The following is a 17,698-nucleotide window of genomic DNA, read 5'->3' on the forward strand; positions in this document are numbered from 1 at the left end:
TTTTTTTTGCCTCCTTGAGACTCTTTTAAAACAATCCAGTGGCAGACGCATTGCGACGCATTAAATGAATTGTTTGCAATAACTGTGCCTTGCTGTATTTTTATTTTTTAATCTTCAGACTACAGTTTAGATCTTTTATTCCTCATCATTATTTTTTAAAATTGTCTCCCCAAAAACCCCCCCACAATATTTCAAAGGGTCTGGAAGAGAAAACTCTCGACTGAAGAAATGGTAAAACTCAGACAGAGTAGTTTTTGTTTTTCATCTTTGGAGAGGTATTATTTAATTCAACATCCRCAACCCGGTCCGGAATACAGAGAATGCCGCTTCTGTGAAGTTTTTGCTCTCTAACTGTATTTTTCTTTATTATTCATTTTTTATTTTTTTTAGATCAGAAATAATAACAAAAAAAAACATAAAACATATTTACGTTTTAGTCAACCAGTCAAATTATTATGATTATTCAGAGAAAAGTAAAACGTTCTGTTTCGGATTAGCGAGCGCATGACGCAACGATTTTGATGTGGAAGCTGGTTCTGAGGGAAGAGGAGTCAAAGGTTGCTATTTTCAGCGTGAGCGAGGTGTTTAAAAATAAAGTCGGAAGAAGCACAGAGACGGAAGAAGCTCCTGAAACGAATATTTTCAACTAAGGCATGTTGGTTGTACGTTCAGGCTCGCACATAGCTGGACTTTTCTGGGGCTGCTCGTCCATTAAGTACCTTTGCCATTTGCAGTTTTAATCCTGTTGTTGTTTTAAGTAGTAAAAATTCTGATGAGGGAACCTTTTCTCAAATTGGTGAAGGAAGAAACTGACCCTGAGCCAATAGATATCCAGCAGGTTGAAAATAATACACCAAACTTAYCGTGTTTTGTTCATTTTTAAGCTTTCAAGTCCTGTCATGGAAGAAACCAGACTTGAAAATATGGGTAGGCTTTTCAAAAATTTCCACATTAATACAAGTATGCATTCTCTAAAGAATAGTAAGGAACTCTATGAGGGATATTTACAGTTGGACATAATTAAACAATGTTTAAACARTCCATAGACATTAGGATAAGGTCTAAAAGTAAAACACTTGATATGTCTAATTTTTTTTTTGTTTGGGTTTTGCTTTGTTTTGAAGTTTGAATGAGCTGATTAACAAGAAACTGTCATTAATCGTTGCGCTACGCAATCATTAAAGGGAGAAAAATATTAAATGCTAGAATATTATACTCATTGCTGAGATAAGACGGTAAAGACAGTTTAAAATATCAACCACACACTAGTTTAGTTTTGTTTTGTTCAAAATTTCATWAAYTCTGTTTTTACACCGATCACTATCTCACACGTGCTGGGATGTTTTGCCTCTTCTAGTAAAAATAATTACTTGCCTCACCTGGCTGAAAGGCCAGAAAAAAAAAAMAACATTTTACACATTCTTTTTCAATCTTCTCATGTAGCAGCTGTTAAAGATGAATCTGAATTGAATAAAATTGGTGCCAAAAGGTCAAAGYTTTATATAACTGCAGAGTGAGATGTCTAATTTCGATTAGAGGTGAAAAACATGGTTGTAAATTTAACACTGTGGGTGTCAGAATATGCAGGAGATTTCCCATCTGTTCATATTTGGAGCTGTTTTACTGCAGTTAAAAATATTTCTCAAGAATGAGGGCATAGCGACAAGCAATCTCCTACATGTCAAACTAATCAAAGRAAGAAAAACAATAGTTGTTTTTTTTCTCTCCTTGTGTAGACAAAACCTTCTTTCAGCTCCTCTACTCAAAAAACCTATAATTTATTAAAGTTCTTGAATCTAGCACGCTGTTACCAAACAACTGCTGGTGTTGCACGGCAAATCTCAATTAGGGAAAATATTTTAGATCGCAGCGCAGCTTTCTGGTCCAGCCTGACGAGCGGCATGTGCTTTCATAAAAATTTCATCATCATCTTTGTGAAGTATGAAAGTTACACAACTCTGACTTAAAAAAAAAAAAAAAAAAAAAGAAAAAAGTCAGAATATAGCCTGAAAAGGTTGCAACAGGAAAGGCGCTTTTAAAATATAGCACGACGAGTGTGACGGTCAGATATGCACACCTACAGAAAACGGCGATACGAAACATCGGCAAAAAAACATCTGGGGCTCTGATGGGGACTGCCTTCACGTCTTCAGCCCTCAGACGGCGAGCTTTCTCTGACTCGCTGTGTTTTCTTTGAGCTTAAACAGAAGTGGTGCTTTTCTTCTCCCCCGGTAGCCGGCCTCCTCTGATCTCTGTTGACTGGTGAAGTAAAAGCAGTTTAAGAGCGGCAGAATTAAAGCGGCTATTTTCGGAGGGAACATCTTAAACGTAGCTAACCTTTTAGCTGTCAGCGGCGCTCCCGCAGAGGAGAGCGGATGCGGTACGAGCTAGGAGCGAACCGAGAGGCTGAAAGGAATACTAATGCTGCTTGGATACGTGTGTGTGTGTGAATGTGTCAAAGTATCATTGCTAAAATTCTGGGTATTAGGCGACTGTAGGTTTGTCTATTTTAGTACTCAGGCTGAAGGTGATGGTAAGGAAAAACAAAACCCACGAATAAATCTGAGTGAACTAGCATCAAAAGACAAGAGTTACAGGGTGCTGTGGTGGCGCAGGGGTTGGGCRCAACCCACATATGAAGGAGGCCTTAGTCGTCAGCGTGGCCGTYGTGGGTTCGATTCCCAGCCTGGTGACCTTTGCTGCATGTCCTTCCCCTTCTCTCATTACTCACTTTCCTGCCATGTCGTTATCAAATAAAGGCCTCTAGAGCCAATATAGCCTTCTTTAAAAAAACACAAACTCCRCCATATCCATAACTTTTGTTGYGTCATTATGATTACATCTACATTTTAATACTGCTGCACACAAACTCAATCTGTTTGTTTTGCAAAGTGTCTTGAGACGGCGTTACTGTGAGATGGCACTATATAAATAAAACAAATTTAAATCGAATTAAAAAAATAAATTATTGCATTAAAACACAAAACAAACTATTTTAAATATATATAAGTATATTTTCWAAATATATTTAAATTTTAAAACCTGCTTCAATTCTATTCTAATTGATAATAAAAATAAAAAATAAATAAAAAAATTCTGGGGGCGACACTGTTGAGAGCTACTCCTGGTTTCTGGCTTTATTGGCTGTTCTTTGGCAAGATGTGGAACATTCAATGTATATTCATATTTTTTGCAAGCAGCATATTTTTTGCAATATGCTGCTTGGGAACGATAAGACACAAGCTAGAGCCGTGTGAGCGTCCCTCGTGTGGACACGTGAGTGACGATTAAAGAATGGCCCATTCTTCTTTCTGTGCCAGTTTGTGATTAGTGATAGCTTGGAAAGGAGTAGCAGGACCCATCAATTTTTGGCATCCTTTCCACGATCCACTTCAACCYGGACAGAGCACTCACAGTGGTACAATTTAATTAGTAATGTGAACAGACTGTGTCTTTGTTCTAATTTTGTCTCCACATTTTCGCACCCATGACATTTAAGGCAGAAAATAAAGTCTTTCATCCTGTTAGTGTTTCAGACATGAAAAGAAAAAAACAAAACAAATAAAAACAGACTGGTGAGGGATACATGACAGAAAGGTCCAAATAATTTTTTTTTTGTTTTGCTTTGATAGGGGTTTTTGTTTGAAAAAGAAAACTTAGTGGAACAGGAACACGGGGATATTAAGGATGAGGTGGGGAAAAATATGAAAAAGAAAAGGTTGAAAATTATTTTCTATTCTGCTGTGCACAGATAAAAAAAAATGAGCCATGTAATGAGCTGGGAAGGAATTAGTTTGGAAGGACTGACAGGACAATGGGGATGGCAATACAAAAAGAGGGATACGCAATTAAAGCAGCATTCAGTTAGTTCGTGTCTGTGAAACTGGCCCATATAGCTGAAACAAAGAAAAAAGTAATCCTGTAATTATGTGATTTGGCGTTCATCAACATCGGATGTACTTTTTTAAAATGAGATTTATAATTCAGATTTTCTTAGTTATATTTATTTGATTTTTTTATTTTATCAACTTTGTTTTTTTTTTTTTTAATTGCAGCATAACAGCAACCTTCCCTCTGAAATTATGCATATCTTTTGTCACAATAAGCAACAACTGAGGATGCTTTCAATGAATATGTTAATACCACAGTGCYTTTGTTTCAGCTTTCCTTCTTATGAGCAACAAAAAAAAAAAAATCTCTCCTTGCTTAAGAACTCTTTATACTTGTGGCCAACACTTAATATTAACGTATTTATTAACCGATTTTGATACTACTGAGCAGATGTTATTGTGATTACAAGCCCAAATGATTGTTGCCTTACAAATAAAAACCGGATATATCATAAACAATTGGTAGACTGCCTTTCTTCTACATTCCTGCTGAGCGTAGCTGTGCTGCAGTACCAATGCTAGCTTGTATGTTAGMAACAACATCAAGGGAAGCATATATTTATTTTAGTACATTTACAGATAAAACATGGGTTATTTTTATTACTTTTAGAGAAGAGAAAAAAGGAAAGTTCCTCACTTTTCTCCCATATGGCTACTGAGTTTGAAAAAAAAAATATTGTTATAAACAGATGGAGGGGACTTTTATGGAAATATTTCACCATGTTGTAGAGTGGTGAGTAAATTCAAGTCAAGGTCATTGATAAACCACACAAAGATGTTGCAACTCTGACCTAAGCTAATTCAATTTATTCAGTTTCTACGCACATTAATTGCCATTTACTAAAAACGTCATCTTATCAGGAAAACACAGTGGATGTATCAGGAAAACACAGTGGATGTGATTTATTTTCTTGCATCAGCGGCTCCCGCTGGATTGAATCAGACTGCCACTCCATTTAGGTCGTACATTTTACCAGCCTCCCATGTGACAACTTTCGTTTTTGTGTGTTTTAAGCACCATTGCGGCACCCTACAGCTAAATTCCTCCTGCGTGCACCTGCTCCAGATGTCCCCGTTACGACAACTGAACGCATTCCCTTCCGAGTCACTTGAAACACGCAGTGTGATCACGAGGCAATTGTTTAAACAAGAATCGCACTCGCAATAAATCTGAGCAGGAAAACKGAGCGCTTTCTCTGCGAGTTTCCAAACCAGACGTGTTCATCTGAACACCATCCGGCTAGAAAAGCAATAGGTTGGCTGCTCTCGAGAACTGAGAAAACAAAACAAAACATAAAAAAGCCCTGTGTTTCACTCTTACTATTGCATATCGATAACTAGATTTGAAATATAAAATGCAGGACTTAAAAAAGTTGATGGAAAGCTTAAGTCCAGCCTTCCTAAATGTCACACAATCGCGTTTCATAACATTGGGGAGAAAAGAGCTGTCTGAGTCTGAGGGACCAGATTTACTGCAGTAAATCTCCCCCATCTCAAAGATCAATATATGTGGATCATCCTCAGATGAGCATACAGCCCCAGTATTCAACACATTTTATATTCTTTGCAGTTGTTACTACTTTTTCTTTCCATTTTATAGATGGAGAATACAGATTAAATGGAGAAGGGGAAAGATTTTATAACAAAGTTTTAAAAAAGTCTTCCAACATTCCTTCCTTATCCGATCATCTTCAAAATGCTACAAAGGCGTAGTGACTGGCTATCTGCGGGCTACATCAGCGCCTTTTCCCTTCTTCTCCTTTTCCTGCACGCTCTCCAGAGGGAGCGTTTTTTTTAAGGCTATGGTTGATATCTGAAAGGAGTAAAAAATAAATAAAATTGTTGCGCTGCGGCCAGATGCATCTGCAGGATCGAAATAACAGATGGCATCAGTACAGACATACGTGGACGGTGTTTTTGAGCTGCTTTGGAAAGACGCTGTCCTAACAAGGTTCAGAAAGACGCGAGTGCATTAAAAATAAAACAAATATAAAAAAAACATCTTAAATTATTATGAGTTGTGACATGTTTTATCTGGAGGCGACCTCTGTTTGCTTTTTTAGGACCGGAGTTCAAGTATTCTTAACCTCTTCGCCTGCTTGTTAAAACAATTTATTTTAGCATGGAAACTCATGTAAATCATGCACAGCAGATTTACAAACACACAACTATGTTTCTCTTGTTTAGAGGATATAAGTGAAGAGCTTTTCGGAAATTTGATAAAGACTCCCAATAATCCAAAATTAGTTGCAGCTTTAAACTTTGGTTATTGTTTTAGGCGCTTTGACCTTGAAATTTATGCTTATCCAACGAGAAGATTACATTTTTGAAACTTGAAAACAGCTTTCGAAAGACGTAACTGGAATGAAAGACGGTTCCAAGAGTTCGTCTCACTTTCCGTAGAAGTATTTCGTTCTGTAATCAACATGGTTTCGGATTCAAGGTCAGGAACCACCAAGACATCCGACAACCTGATCCAGAACCGGTAGTTCCAGTCCGTGAACAACCTTCAGCTAAAGTAACAGCTGTTTGCATTGAGATTTCCTCGTAAGCCAAGACAACAGACGAGACTGTGGGAACTGCATGAGCGGTGAGTCGCGCGTCAAGTCATCTTGCAAGTTCTGTGGCCTTTTATGCGGTAACTTTTGTAAATTAAAAAAAAATAAATTAATTATTAGGCCATAATTTTATAATTTGTGATAGCTATCTCGCTGGGTTAGCAAAACAAACCCGCAGTGATGTATCTCAGATTCTGCACCAGATGGATGGACGTTTTGCAACAGATCCATCGCTTCCATGATCTGGACTAAATCATCTCATCCGTCACCAACGCCAGCAGTAAATGTTGCAACGGAAATGGCGAAAAACACAAACAGCCGAGGGTAAATTGTTCTCGTGCACTTGCGGTTGTAAACAATCGTCACTACCTGCGTCTCCAGGCACACAGCATTCTGTGCCTCCTCTCTGCTGGCTCGTTCAGTTGACGGCCTGCTCCGCCGATCATGATGCTGCTCCTCTCTAACAAGCCTTATATCTGCCATACATCATCGAAAGTTATTCCAATTTGCAATAAAAACGTCCCATGCTGTCACACATGAAGCCAAAAATAGATTTTTTTTTATTTTTTTAAGAGCTCGAGACGTTGCTATAGATGTGCACACAGCCACCCTAAAATACAAATGAAGAGCTTTTTATCGCATCAACTGGATTATGAGCCAAATCAAAGAAGCTAATTTGTCTTCTCTAATAATCCATATTTTTTCTCCCTCATTAAAATCTAAATCAGATCCAAAGAGAAAATGGATTCGTGTTACTGGAGGGATTCATGTAACAACACATCCTGCCTTCCTCAGGTTTACGAGACCAAAGATAATCACCATAAAACCAACTGATCTTCTGTGCTCTGTTAGAGGCGACCACACAGGAAAACAGGGATTTTATATTTGGCTTTTAACACCAGCATGATTAGCTCATCATCATGAGTGTATGAGATCAAGCTCTAATGACTCATGTGACCTTTATGTTCCCCTGTCACTTGCTGTTAGACCCTGACTTAAAGTGAGTGCAGCAACATGGTTATCTGACTATGAGCAAATCATTGTGATTTATTTAATTGCAGCCAGTTAGAAGTGGCAGGTTTTGAACCCATGGAGGCTAAAAATGCATTCTGGAAGACTTGTATCACTGTGTTGTTTCAATTTTAAGCTGTAGTTCATGTCTGTGCAGCTTCATTCTACTCAAGGTCACATTGCTGGCCACACGTAAGGATATATTAAACATCAAAAGAGTAAATAAATATGTTTTCACACTTTTTTGTGGTTTAAATGAATAATTATTTTTATTTATTTAGGTTTGCACGCTTGGATAACTGTAGAAAGAGACTGATTATGTGATGAAAGCTACATTCCTGTGTTGATTTTTCCATATTCTTTCGAATCATTGTCCTTTTCAAAGACAGGATGGCAATTTAAGTAGAAACATAAAAAGTTCAAGTAAGAGGCTTTTCCATATTGTCATCTGAAACACTCTCCTCAAGTGTGGCTGCAGTGGAAGTGCCAGTGGAGTCCAGCGGACTCTACACATCTACATTTGTGATGGTGGGAAACGAGAGACTTTTTTTGTTGATCATGAAAACAAACTAACATGTAGATAGAGTTTAATGGTTGCTATGGATACTTGGTAACCCAAACATGAAACTTTACGCTGCAGTTTTGAGGGTTTTTTTTGTTTCTTCACAACCTTTCCGTCCTGCTCTCTGTAGGCGGTGGCAAGATAAATATGGGTCCTTGTTCAGCCGCGTAGCCGCTTGCTAAAAGAACTGAGCCTCTCTGTCATACCATGTTAATTCGTAAAAACAGGAAGCTGGAGTTTTAATACATTGGTAAAACTGAAGTAGAAATAAATTTTTTTTTAAAGTTTCTAGGGTTTTCGCCAATGCTTCTCTTGACATGGGGATTATTTTCTCATTAGCAAATGTCCTCAAATTGAAAGTTGCACATTTGCTTTTTAATCAGTTCAATGTGAGATTACGCTGCTGCAGTAAATTTAAAATTCATGTTCAAAGAACATTTGTTCAAAGAACATTTGAACATGAATAAAAATGATTTTATGAGATAACAAATTGAAGTATGCAGTTGGAAAAGCATTTCCCCAACTTAATATCTGCATTAAATATAAAGACAAGGAATTTAAAGGTGAGATATTTTCAGGACATGAGGGAGGAAGCGATGGCACAATGAAGAGCATAAACAAACAAGGAAGGAGATGAGGAAAGGAAGAATAAAGGAAGGACACAATGAGACAAGGGAAGACGGACATAAGAAGGGAAGGCCACATGGGATGCATAGAAGAAGGTGGAAGAATAAAAAAGGGCACAAAGAAACAAGAAATAACACACAAATAAAAGATTTTAAGAAAGGAAAGGACACATTAAAGCAAAAAGGGAAGGACACAGAAGGGATGGAGTACTAAAAGAAAAGAGGAAACAAGGATGGAAAGAGATTATAGGCAGAAGGAGACAGAAAGAAAGTCATAAAAGATGGAAAGGAAAGTGGGGGGGCGTAAGCAAGTATTTAAGAAAGGAAGCAAGGAAGACATGAAGACCAAGTGGATTATATGTTTCAGACTGGCCAGAAATCCTGCATTGCACTGTGAAAGTTTATCCAAAAACTAAGTAGCCATCTAAAGGGAGTTTCTCCAAACCACATAAATCCTCCTGGGTCTGACATTTAGATAGAAACTTAAAATAATTAACAGATCTCACTGTACTGCTTGACCGCTATGATCAATAGGAATGTATTTATGATTGAATTGAAAAGATTTTCTTATAAAGTCACCATATATAAAACATATTCTGAATTGGTTCTGCATAAATGTATTAGTATGCCGATTTGAATGGAATCCTGYGCTCCTGTTTTCATCTTCAGAGTGTTTGGAAAAACACAACTTACCCCAAACCATCAGAAATGAGGCCAAAAGGCACGAATTCATTCCAATGCAAACCCATACTTTTCATTCAGCCCTCATGTAGACGGCACTTGATAAATTACCTCCAATGAGCTGCGCCCTGATCTCACATGTCAGCTAAGAGGAATAAACGTAACCTGATGAGCATTTCCACTCTGACATCGCCAGAGTGATCCCAACGCGCTCTCAGCGCCGCCGTGGATCAAAAAGCATCTGTAGTGACTGCATAAGCCTACGGGGTGCAGCTCGTCTACCACTGTCAGGAATTGCTGCCATGCAGTGCCAGCTTGTCTTCTAACGCCAGTCTAATCATCACCTTTCCCCGACAGGGACGCCGCCGCATACATATATCTATATATATAGATATATGTCTATGAAGGAGTAGAAGAAGGTCTGACAGCGTCCCAGGGGGGGAAAATGTGTTGAAGTGTAAATATAGGAAGCTAATTTATTCTTTTGCATGCTGGTCGCTTAAAAACACTTTTCCTCTCCCGTGTTGCGTTCTGTCATCTCAGCGACGGACACTGAAGGATTTCTATGATCTTTCATTACAAGCAGAAACCTTTGGATCAAACTCTGCCGCTGCAGTCGCCGAGCATATGGAGCGCTCCCGGATCTGTCAGCTCCATTACTTAGAGCTCGTGCCTCGAAGTTGAAACGAGATGGAAAAACGAACACTGTAAGTCGTGTGTTTGCCTTACACCTTCAGGACGTCAGACAGCAATTACTTTACTGCACCGCAAAGTTTCATCCGATTCTTGACGAGTGCGAGTGTGATGAAGGTGGCTGATGGGAGCAGATGTTCTTTTTATGGTTTGGTGAGCAAAGTGAAAAAAATGGAGTCTACACACTTATGCGGATGGCTATTTTTATTTTTTTTTAAAGAAGACAATAAATATATTTAAAATAAAATTTTAAAAAAAATCATGCCCAATTGAAAAACATTTTCAACTTAATCTAAGCACTTCTCTTCACTTGTTCAAATTGGGCTTGAAATGCCAAAGGAAAGCATAAATTTCCATGGTTGCCATGGTCGAATAAAAGCTAGGCAGAAAGACAGAAACAATGAGTCATATATGCTCACCCTGGCGAATTGCTCGGGGTCTCTCAGAAACACTGTCCTCTCCTTAGCGATGCTGTTGCTGTGGTAAAACTCCACCAGCTCGTTGAGGGAGGAGAAGGCCTCGTCCCACACGTAGTACTGGCTGCAGCGGTCCTGCAGCACCTTGAAATGCTGAACGTGGTCCCCGTAGCTGTGAAAGAGCAGAGCAGAGGCCAAATTAAGTGCTTCTCGTTGACAAACTAAATGCAAATAACATGTCAGCGTCCGTCGCAGCGCCAACACTGAGAACGATACGCCGCAAAGTCATCTTGAAACGGCAACTCAAGGTAGAAATAAGCAATCACAAATTTCACTTTCTGACCTAATTTCGATTATGAAAGTTCTTAATTCATTGCCTCTGCTTTTCTGACTTCCTGTAGCCATCAGCTGTGCTTGCAGAGCTAATCCTACTTTGTTATTTCATAAGATGTATAACCATAAAATGAGTTGCTACTCAAAGTCTGAGGGATAATTCGCTAAATCCAAGAAGAATTCAAGTATCTTGTTCCTGAATGATGGTAGGACGGCGTTCAAGTATGCACAAACAAATTAGGGAGTGGGGAAGAAAGAGCAGTGATGAAAAGCAAATCTTTGAATTTTCCAGTCCATCCATGTTTTAAACCTCAACTACATTCATGGGATGTGGACACTGACCCAAAGATTCTGGACAGAAGTGGCCAAAACCATGGGGTGGCTGGGCTCAGTCTCAAGAATCTCAGTTTGCCCTCTTGGTGTTTTATAGCCACAACCCAAATATTCAGTAAGTGAAAAAGTATTGAAGACTACTGCCTCCTATGGATATTGACAACCTACCTAATCTAGACTTTTTTAAATACAGACAAATCTTTGATTTTGCTAGCAGTAGCTAAAAAACAAATTGTTTTCCTTCTCCTCCATACCAGCGGTGAGCTTGGTTTCTATATAGGCCACCACAAGGGGGAGCTGCAACCAAGTTGGCCCCCAGCTTCTAACACCAAAAGTCAAGGGTGGAACCCATTTGGACCAAAAAGAGTGTCTTCACATCACAAGTTGTTTTTGGCAGACAATTATTTCAGGTCCAGCTTTGGAAAGACACCAACACTATTGGCCTTTAGTCTGCAGAGATTTCCCTCTGGCTGCGCAGCTGTCAGCTGTTGGAGCTGGCATGCATTCAGTGCAGTCTTATCCGTTTATCCCTTAAAAAAAGAAACACAGTGACCTTATTTCACATTTAGTTTAGTTGTTAATTGAATTCAGATCGCAGGCTGCTTTGAAATAAAAGAACTTTCAAGACCAACAAAACAAGAAAAAATCTGAAAGTCTGAATCAATGGTGAGGAGGTGAATGCAATTAATAATTCAACCTTTGCTTTTAGTGTGTGTGTGTGTGTGTGTGTGTGTGCGTGTGTGTGTGTGTGCGTGCATGTGTGTCATTTCATGGTGCTAAAAGAGCACACAATGACATTTACCCAGGCTTCCCAGTGGGTTTCGGGAATTTTGTGCAAAGCAGATCATGCCAACCGAGTGTTTCTAACTTGGTCATTTAGTTTCAGCACACCCAAAGCACTCCGACCGTAGAGCTAAACGGAGGTCTGTGGTTCATCTGTGGCAGTTTGCACCAAGCAGCTGCCAACGTTTCATGAAATATTTTTGATGAATAAGGGTCTACCGAGAGCCCGGCGTGCTTTCGTGCAGCTGAATAATGATAAATCGCACCCAGTGACACGGATAAAAATAGCCGCGGTGTTCAAGTACGTGCCTTGTTGTGATAATTAAAAGAGTTTGGCCAGGAGAAATTGGCAATCACCTGCACCCGTGTCCTGCTTTGTAGAGGTTGCTAAGTAACTTGCAAGCTTATCTTTAGAAATCTGGACATCTTCTCTGTGATTATGTGCTTATATAACTGCTTCAAATATGCAGTGGGAATCAGCACAACACCCCCATATTTCTAAACACATCACAGAGGAGGGGTGCGTGTGTGTTGTGTGTGTGTGTTAGGCTTATGTTAATGACTTTTAAAATGTCATTACACATGAGAAAAAAATAAACACTGGCAAAATCCTCGTTACCGTTTCTTTTATTTTTTTCAATTTAATTTCAGTGATAGAATGTTATGGATTTATTCTTTACATGCGATAAAAATGTTTTCATGCTCATCGATGTGACCGGATCTCCTCCTGCATCACTTTTGGTGACCCAGAATATCTTTCTCTATCCAGACTCTGAGCTACGTGAACAACCTGCCTCACGGTTGGACGTTCCTCAGCTACTCCTCCACCTCGCTCAACAGGGCGGCTTTATGTTAAAAATATTCACTGTTTTCCATCTTTGCAAGTGGCAAGCACCATCTGTCCCTCTTTCCTCGTGCTTTAGCCATGGGTTTCATGCTCTCTTTTGTCATCAGACTTCTCTATCCGGGTCTGGGTTTTTCTTGCCTTGATTCGTTTAGATCCATCTCTCACTGACTAGTTCAACCCATGTGTTTAGGTCAGAAGTATCATTTTTAGCACTGACAAGAGTCCTCTGCTGCACCCTCTCTGTGGGATATTGTGTCGCCACTGGCCGGATTTTATAGTTCGTCGGCTTGTCTGCTTTATGCCAACAAGTTTTTTTTTTATTTTTTTAATGCCACATAGTGGATGCAGTTGTAGTTCTGGACAGGAGATGGCAAAAGATTAATGATGCATAATCAGCTCCATCCATCTGACCAGAATCAAATCAAACATTTATTCGCCATTAATACTAAACTTCACGCTCCTAATTTGCTATGCAGCGTATAACTTCTGCATGAATACACACATTTAGCGAAATACTTGCAATGAATTTTAAGGGTAAAGTAATGAGCAAGCAACTTTTTTCACCCTGTAGATCATCCGTCGCCCTATAAGCTCCACTTATTCATTGCGAGTATCATATTGCTCCTTTTAGACAGTACAATGGTTAGCAGTTGTTTGCAAAGGGCTGAACTAAGAAAGAAATATTTGTAGGAAAAGGGAAGCAAGAATGCGTTATGTTGCTCGGAATCACATTGACAATTTTGATAATTAACACCCAGAGACGGCGGAGAAGCAGTTAGCTGTAATAATGCAGAACACATCTGTCTCCGCTGGATTACAAGCACTCCCAGCACATTCTCAGCAAGTGCCGTCTCATCTCTCCCATCCACTGTAATTAGGGCTCTCAGCGATGGAGAGATTGTGCTCTCTCTCTCTCCAAGTGAAAGGAAATGAAAGAAAGAGAGAGTGTGGATGGATGAATGAAAGAGAGAAAATGAAATGGATGTGGAGATGGAGCGGATAGACGCGCTGTGGGAGAAGACGAGTTATTTTTTCAAAACTTTTGCCTTGCGCCGGCGCAATCCGGTCGGCGTGAAGGTCAACGGTCCGCCTTGCCGTTTTGCGTCCCGCCGTCAGTCTGTTCTCACTTCCCTGCTCTTATTGTCTCTCTTTGGACTCTGCCAGCCTCTCTTCTTACTGATCCACTGTTCCGCTCCTAATAAGCTGCTGCTGCTGCAGATGTGTGGAATATTGCGCTTGACCACACTGACACCTCCAGCTGTCAATGCAACTCTGTGACTGTGTCGAGTGCAACAGAGAGTCTTATGTGCTGGAAATCGCAGATTATATGACGCATTTGTGCCAACCAAAGCGTGTGTGTCCATGCGTGTGTGCTGCTGACTCTCTACTGTATTCTGTCTGTTGGAGACGTAGCATTTTGGCAGCGTGCGTGTCAGTCTGCCCTTGTACGCCAGCTATGCGTGTCATGGTGGGGGGGCTCGAGTCTCTTGTAGCATTAATAAGGCATCACCTGTTTCAATAGCCGAGTGGGGGATGAAAGGGAGGATGTGTGTATGAGTTTGTTTTGTCCACTGAGACCTGGAGATGAGAGTAATGAAACACGTTAGGGGAGGGAATAAGAAGTCGGAGTTGTGGCTCATTGGCAACCAGAGGATGCAAAAAAAAATAGAAAGAAATCTTAAATTAATTCAGGTGATGTTGCGCTGATTTTCCTATTCCAATCTTACATTTTATACATTGAGTTGGGGAAAAAATCCAACATTAAAAGAATTTGACTTTTTTTTCCCCATACTTTTGTAGCAAAATTGAAGGCAAAGGTTAAAAGAAGATTCAGGACTTCCTGCAGACTTGGTCATATTTCAGTTTCAGTGAAATGCAGACTTGCATCATCCACCAAATCCATGTTATCTTAAACTGTCACCTTTTTGACCTATTTCATCCACAACGCTTGCTCCTCCACTCTTTATCGAACTCAATACATTTTCTGTGTTGTATCTTTCTGTCTATTTCTATCACTACCTTTCAGTTGTGCTTTGATCACTGAACCGTGATATTAAATTTTACCATTGATCTGCCGGGGTCACACTGAGGAATTCAAAGAGTAAACCACACCAACAGCAACAATAAAAGAATACAATTCCATTTTATGGCTCATGGCTAGAAGTGTTGGCCAAAAGAAATGTCTTTTTGTGGGAAATATATTTTCAAGCCTTATAGCAACCAGGACACTTTTTTTTTTAAATCTTAGACTCCGTCTGTCAACGGATTAACCTACTTTTAAATTTCTGAGGTTGTGTGAAACTAAGATTTCTGTTAGCTAAATGTAAGAAAAGTACTTTGCTTACCCTTGTAACAGAAGAAATAGAACAAGTTACATTGTTTTCTGATAAACTTTAACCAAATTGTGCTGACTTGTAAGCCTAGAATAGAGTTGATGCTCATTTTGGAAATCAGAATGTGTTTCTTTAGAAATTTATGCCGTAGCCGCTTCCTCCTGCCCTTATGCTAAGATAGCCTGACTGTGTGCTGTCATCCTTTATATATCCATACACTACCTAGCAATATCAATGTCCACCTGTTTAATGAAGCTGAACCAGCAAAGAAATTACTGAGCCACATCAGGGTACACACTGAAATCCTGCTCATACTTTTTGGTTACAAAATTCAGTCCACATGTTCACAGGCTGTCATGATCTGCAGTTATTTGTGTTTTTGTATCTGTTTGTGTTCAACTTTTAAGCATTTCCTTATTCATTTGTGTTTCTAATGACTTACCATATTGATTTTAGCTCTTGAAATTGGATGTAGTTCTCTTAAATCTTTTCCTTCTTGCAGTTTCTCTGAGTCTCAGCTCAGCTCCTTGTGTTAATTAGTCTCTCTCCGTCAGTTTCACTTTCATTCTGCCACAGCTGTTCCTCATCAACTCTTATTACTTCATGGTTCCTTTGTCATTTTCCACCCACTCCTACCTCAGTAATAAACTCACTGGTTTCCTTCATTTGTTACTGGTCTCCTCTGTTCACCATCTGCATTCCCACTCTTCCTGGATTTCTCCCTCGAAGTTCTCCTTATTTTATTAAAACACTCTGTTTAGCCACAGCTTTCCCTCTAATCTCAAATGTGACTCACGTTTATTTATTTATTTGCTATTTTTGATTTGATTTCCATTTGTGATCAATATTTAATTTACCACCTTTGGGATGAATACAGTATTTTTAAGAAATTGAAGATTCTTAGAGCTGACATAATCAAGCAGAAATAAATAAAAACACTGTTAAATAAGAAATAAGGTAAAGTTTAGATCTTGGAAAACCTGTTAATTTTTTTATTTCTTGATAAATCATTTTTCACTTATGGTTGCGTTAGGCAAACCAACTTCATTGGTGCGTAACAGGAATGCCTTTCTGCTCTGGATGGGACAACTTTGTGCCCAAGGCAGCACAGCTTTAGGGTGGAAATGCTGCAGAACAAACAAAAAGTGCGTATTTCTCAGTTGCCCTTGAGCAGATGTTATTTATCTGTTAATTTTTTTTTTTGTTCTTACTGTTTCTTAGATAACAAAAAGTTTTTGTTTTCCATTTTTGTTTGCAAAGTGGTCTGTGCCGTGTGTGTTGGCTGTGCTTGGGCTGCAGAAGGAAGCATTTGCCCGTGGCATGACATTTATGCGGAACTACCACTTGTGGTTGCTGCATAGTCTTTGAAAGAAAACGAGTTTTAGCACATCATTTCTGATCGTTGGTTGCTTAGGGTTGTATTTCTTTAGCGGTGTGATGAATTTCTGCCAAAGCCTTGATTCTGTGCATAAGCTGCGCAGCTTTTTGGCCCCCTGTTTATAATCCGATCATTTCTTTCTACTCCTGCAGATTTCATTTCTCTGAGCTAACAAAGCTGATTGCTTTTGTTTCAGTTTTCCTCCATTGAAGCGGCTCCGYGCTGTTAGCGATACCATAACCAAAACCCTACCAATACAAATATAATTTCCCTTTCTTCATAACTATCTCAATTTCCCAATCTGATATGCGCAAATGTGCACTTTGCCTTCGTTGCTGTTTACTTTGCTTTGTATTTGAAATGAATGTTTCCGTTCCAAAGTGTGCGTCGACCCAGAAATGGCTTAAGATGGGAACGGATCCCCCAGTAGTGAGTAGAATTATAAAATAGAACAAAAAGTATTTGTGGCCTCGCATAAATATGCAAGTTTTTGCATACAAATAGCATTCTATGTCTAGTAGTGTTTACTATTTTAAGCAATTAATTGCTTGAAGCACCAGACAGAATACAGCCTGGTTTGGCGAAACACGAATCTGATTTAAATACACCCATTTGCCAGCGACATATAGACATCGCTTCTGCTACTGCAACAGGGTTCTTCCATTTAGCTCTGGTCTCATTGGATCTATTTCTGTTCATGGTCTAATGGGCATGCACGCGCACTCAAGAATGGTGCTTCAGGGGTCCTGACTTGAGATTTAAAAGTGTTTCTAAAATTCTCTATATATAATTGATTTAAGACTAGTTAGGCAAAAATACAACTTAAGAGAAAAAATCAGCATTTATCACACACACACACCAAGAAAAGGTTACATAACAATAACTTGCTTACTTTTTCATTTTATGACACGATTTCTCCTCCACATGACTTAATTTATTCTATTTTTTTTATATATATTTTTTTCCGAGGGCCATCAAGTGTGAAATTACCCCTCAAGTCACGATATTCATAGGATACTGAACTCACTGTGTGTTACTCAAAGCTCAGAGAAGCTTACAGTATGTAACTGTAACATAGGCTTAGCTTGGAGGGTCAGCTTTCGTTAACAACTCCACTCTGGAGTAATGTCCCTAATACGAGCCTAATGATGATGGATGACAAGCCCAGTGAACAACCAGATCCAGTTCGGTCTTTGTAGAGCCTGAGCAAATAGAAAACAGTTATACCCAAGGACGCTTTATGGTGCTGGTATT

General features: G+C 39.3%; 1 protein-coding gene across 1 annotated transcript in view; it reads right to left on the reverse strand.

Moving 5' to 3' along the window:
• Positions 1 to 17,698, reverse strand: part of grapa (GRB2 related adaptor protein a) — a 33,637-nt gene that overhangs the window by 3,379 nt on the left and 12,560 nt on the right. The window contains exon 4 of the mRNA XM_008416665.2: positions 10,441 to 10,609. Within this exon, the coding sequence (XP_008414887.1) occupies positions 10,441 to 10,609 (169 nt within the window). The remainder of the gene's footprint in view (positions 1 to 10,440; positions 10,610 to 17,698) is intronic.

This window comes from Poecilia reticulata, linkage group LG8, assembly GCF_000633615.1.
Source record: "Poecilia reticulata strain Guanapo linkage group LG8, Guppy_female_1.0+MT, whole genome shotgun sequence".
Classification (NCBI taxonomy): Eukaryota; Metazoa; Chordata; class Actinopteri; order Cyprinodontiformes; family Poeciliidae; genus Poecilia; species Poecilia reticulata.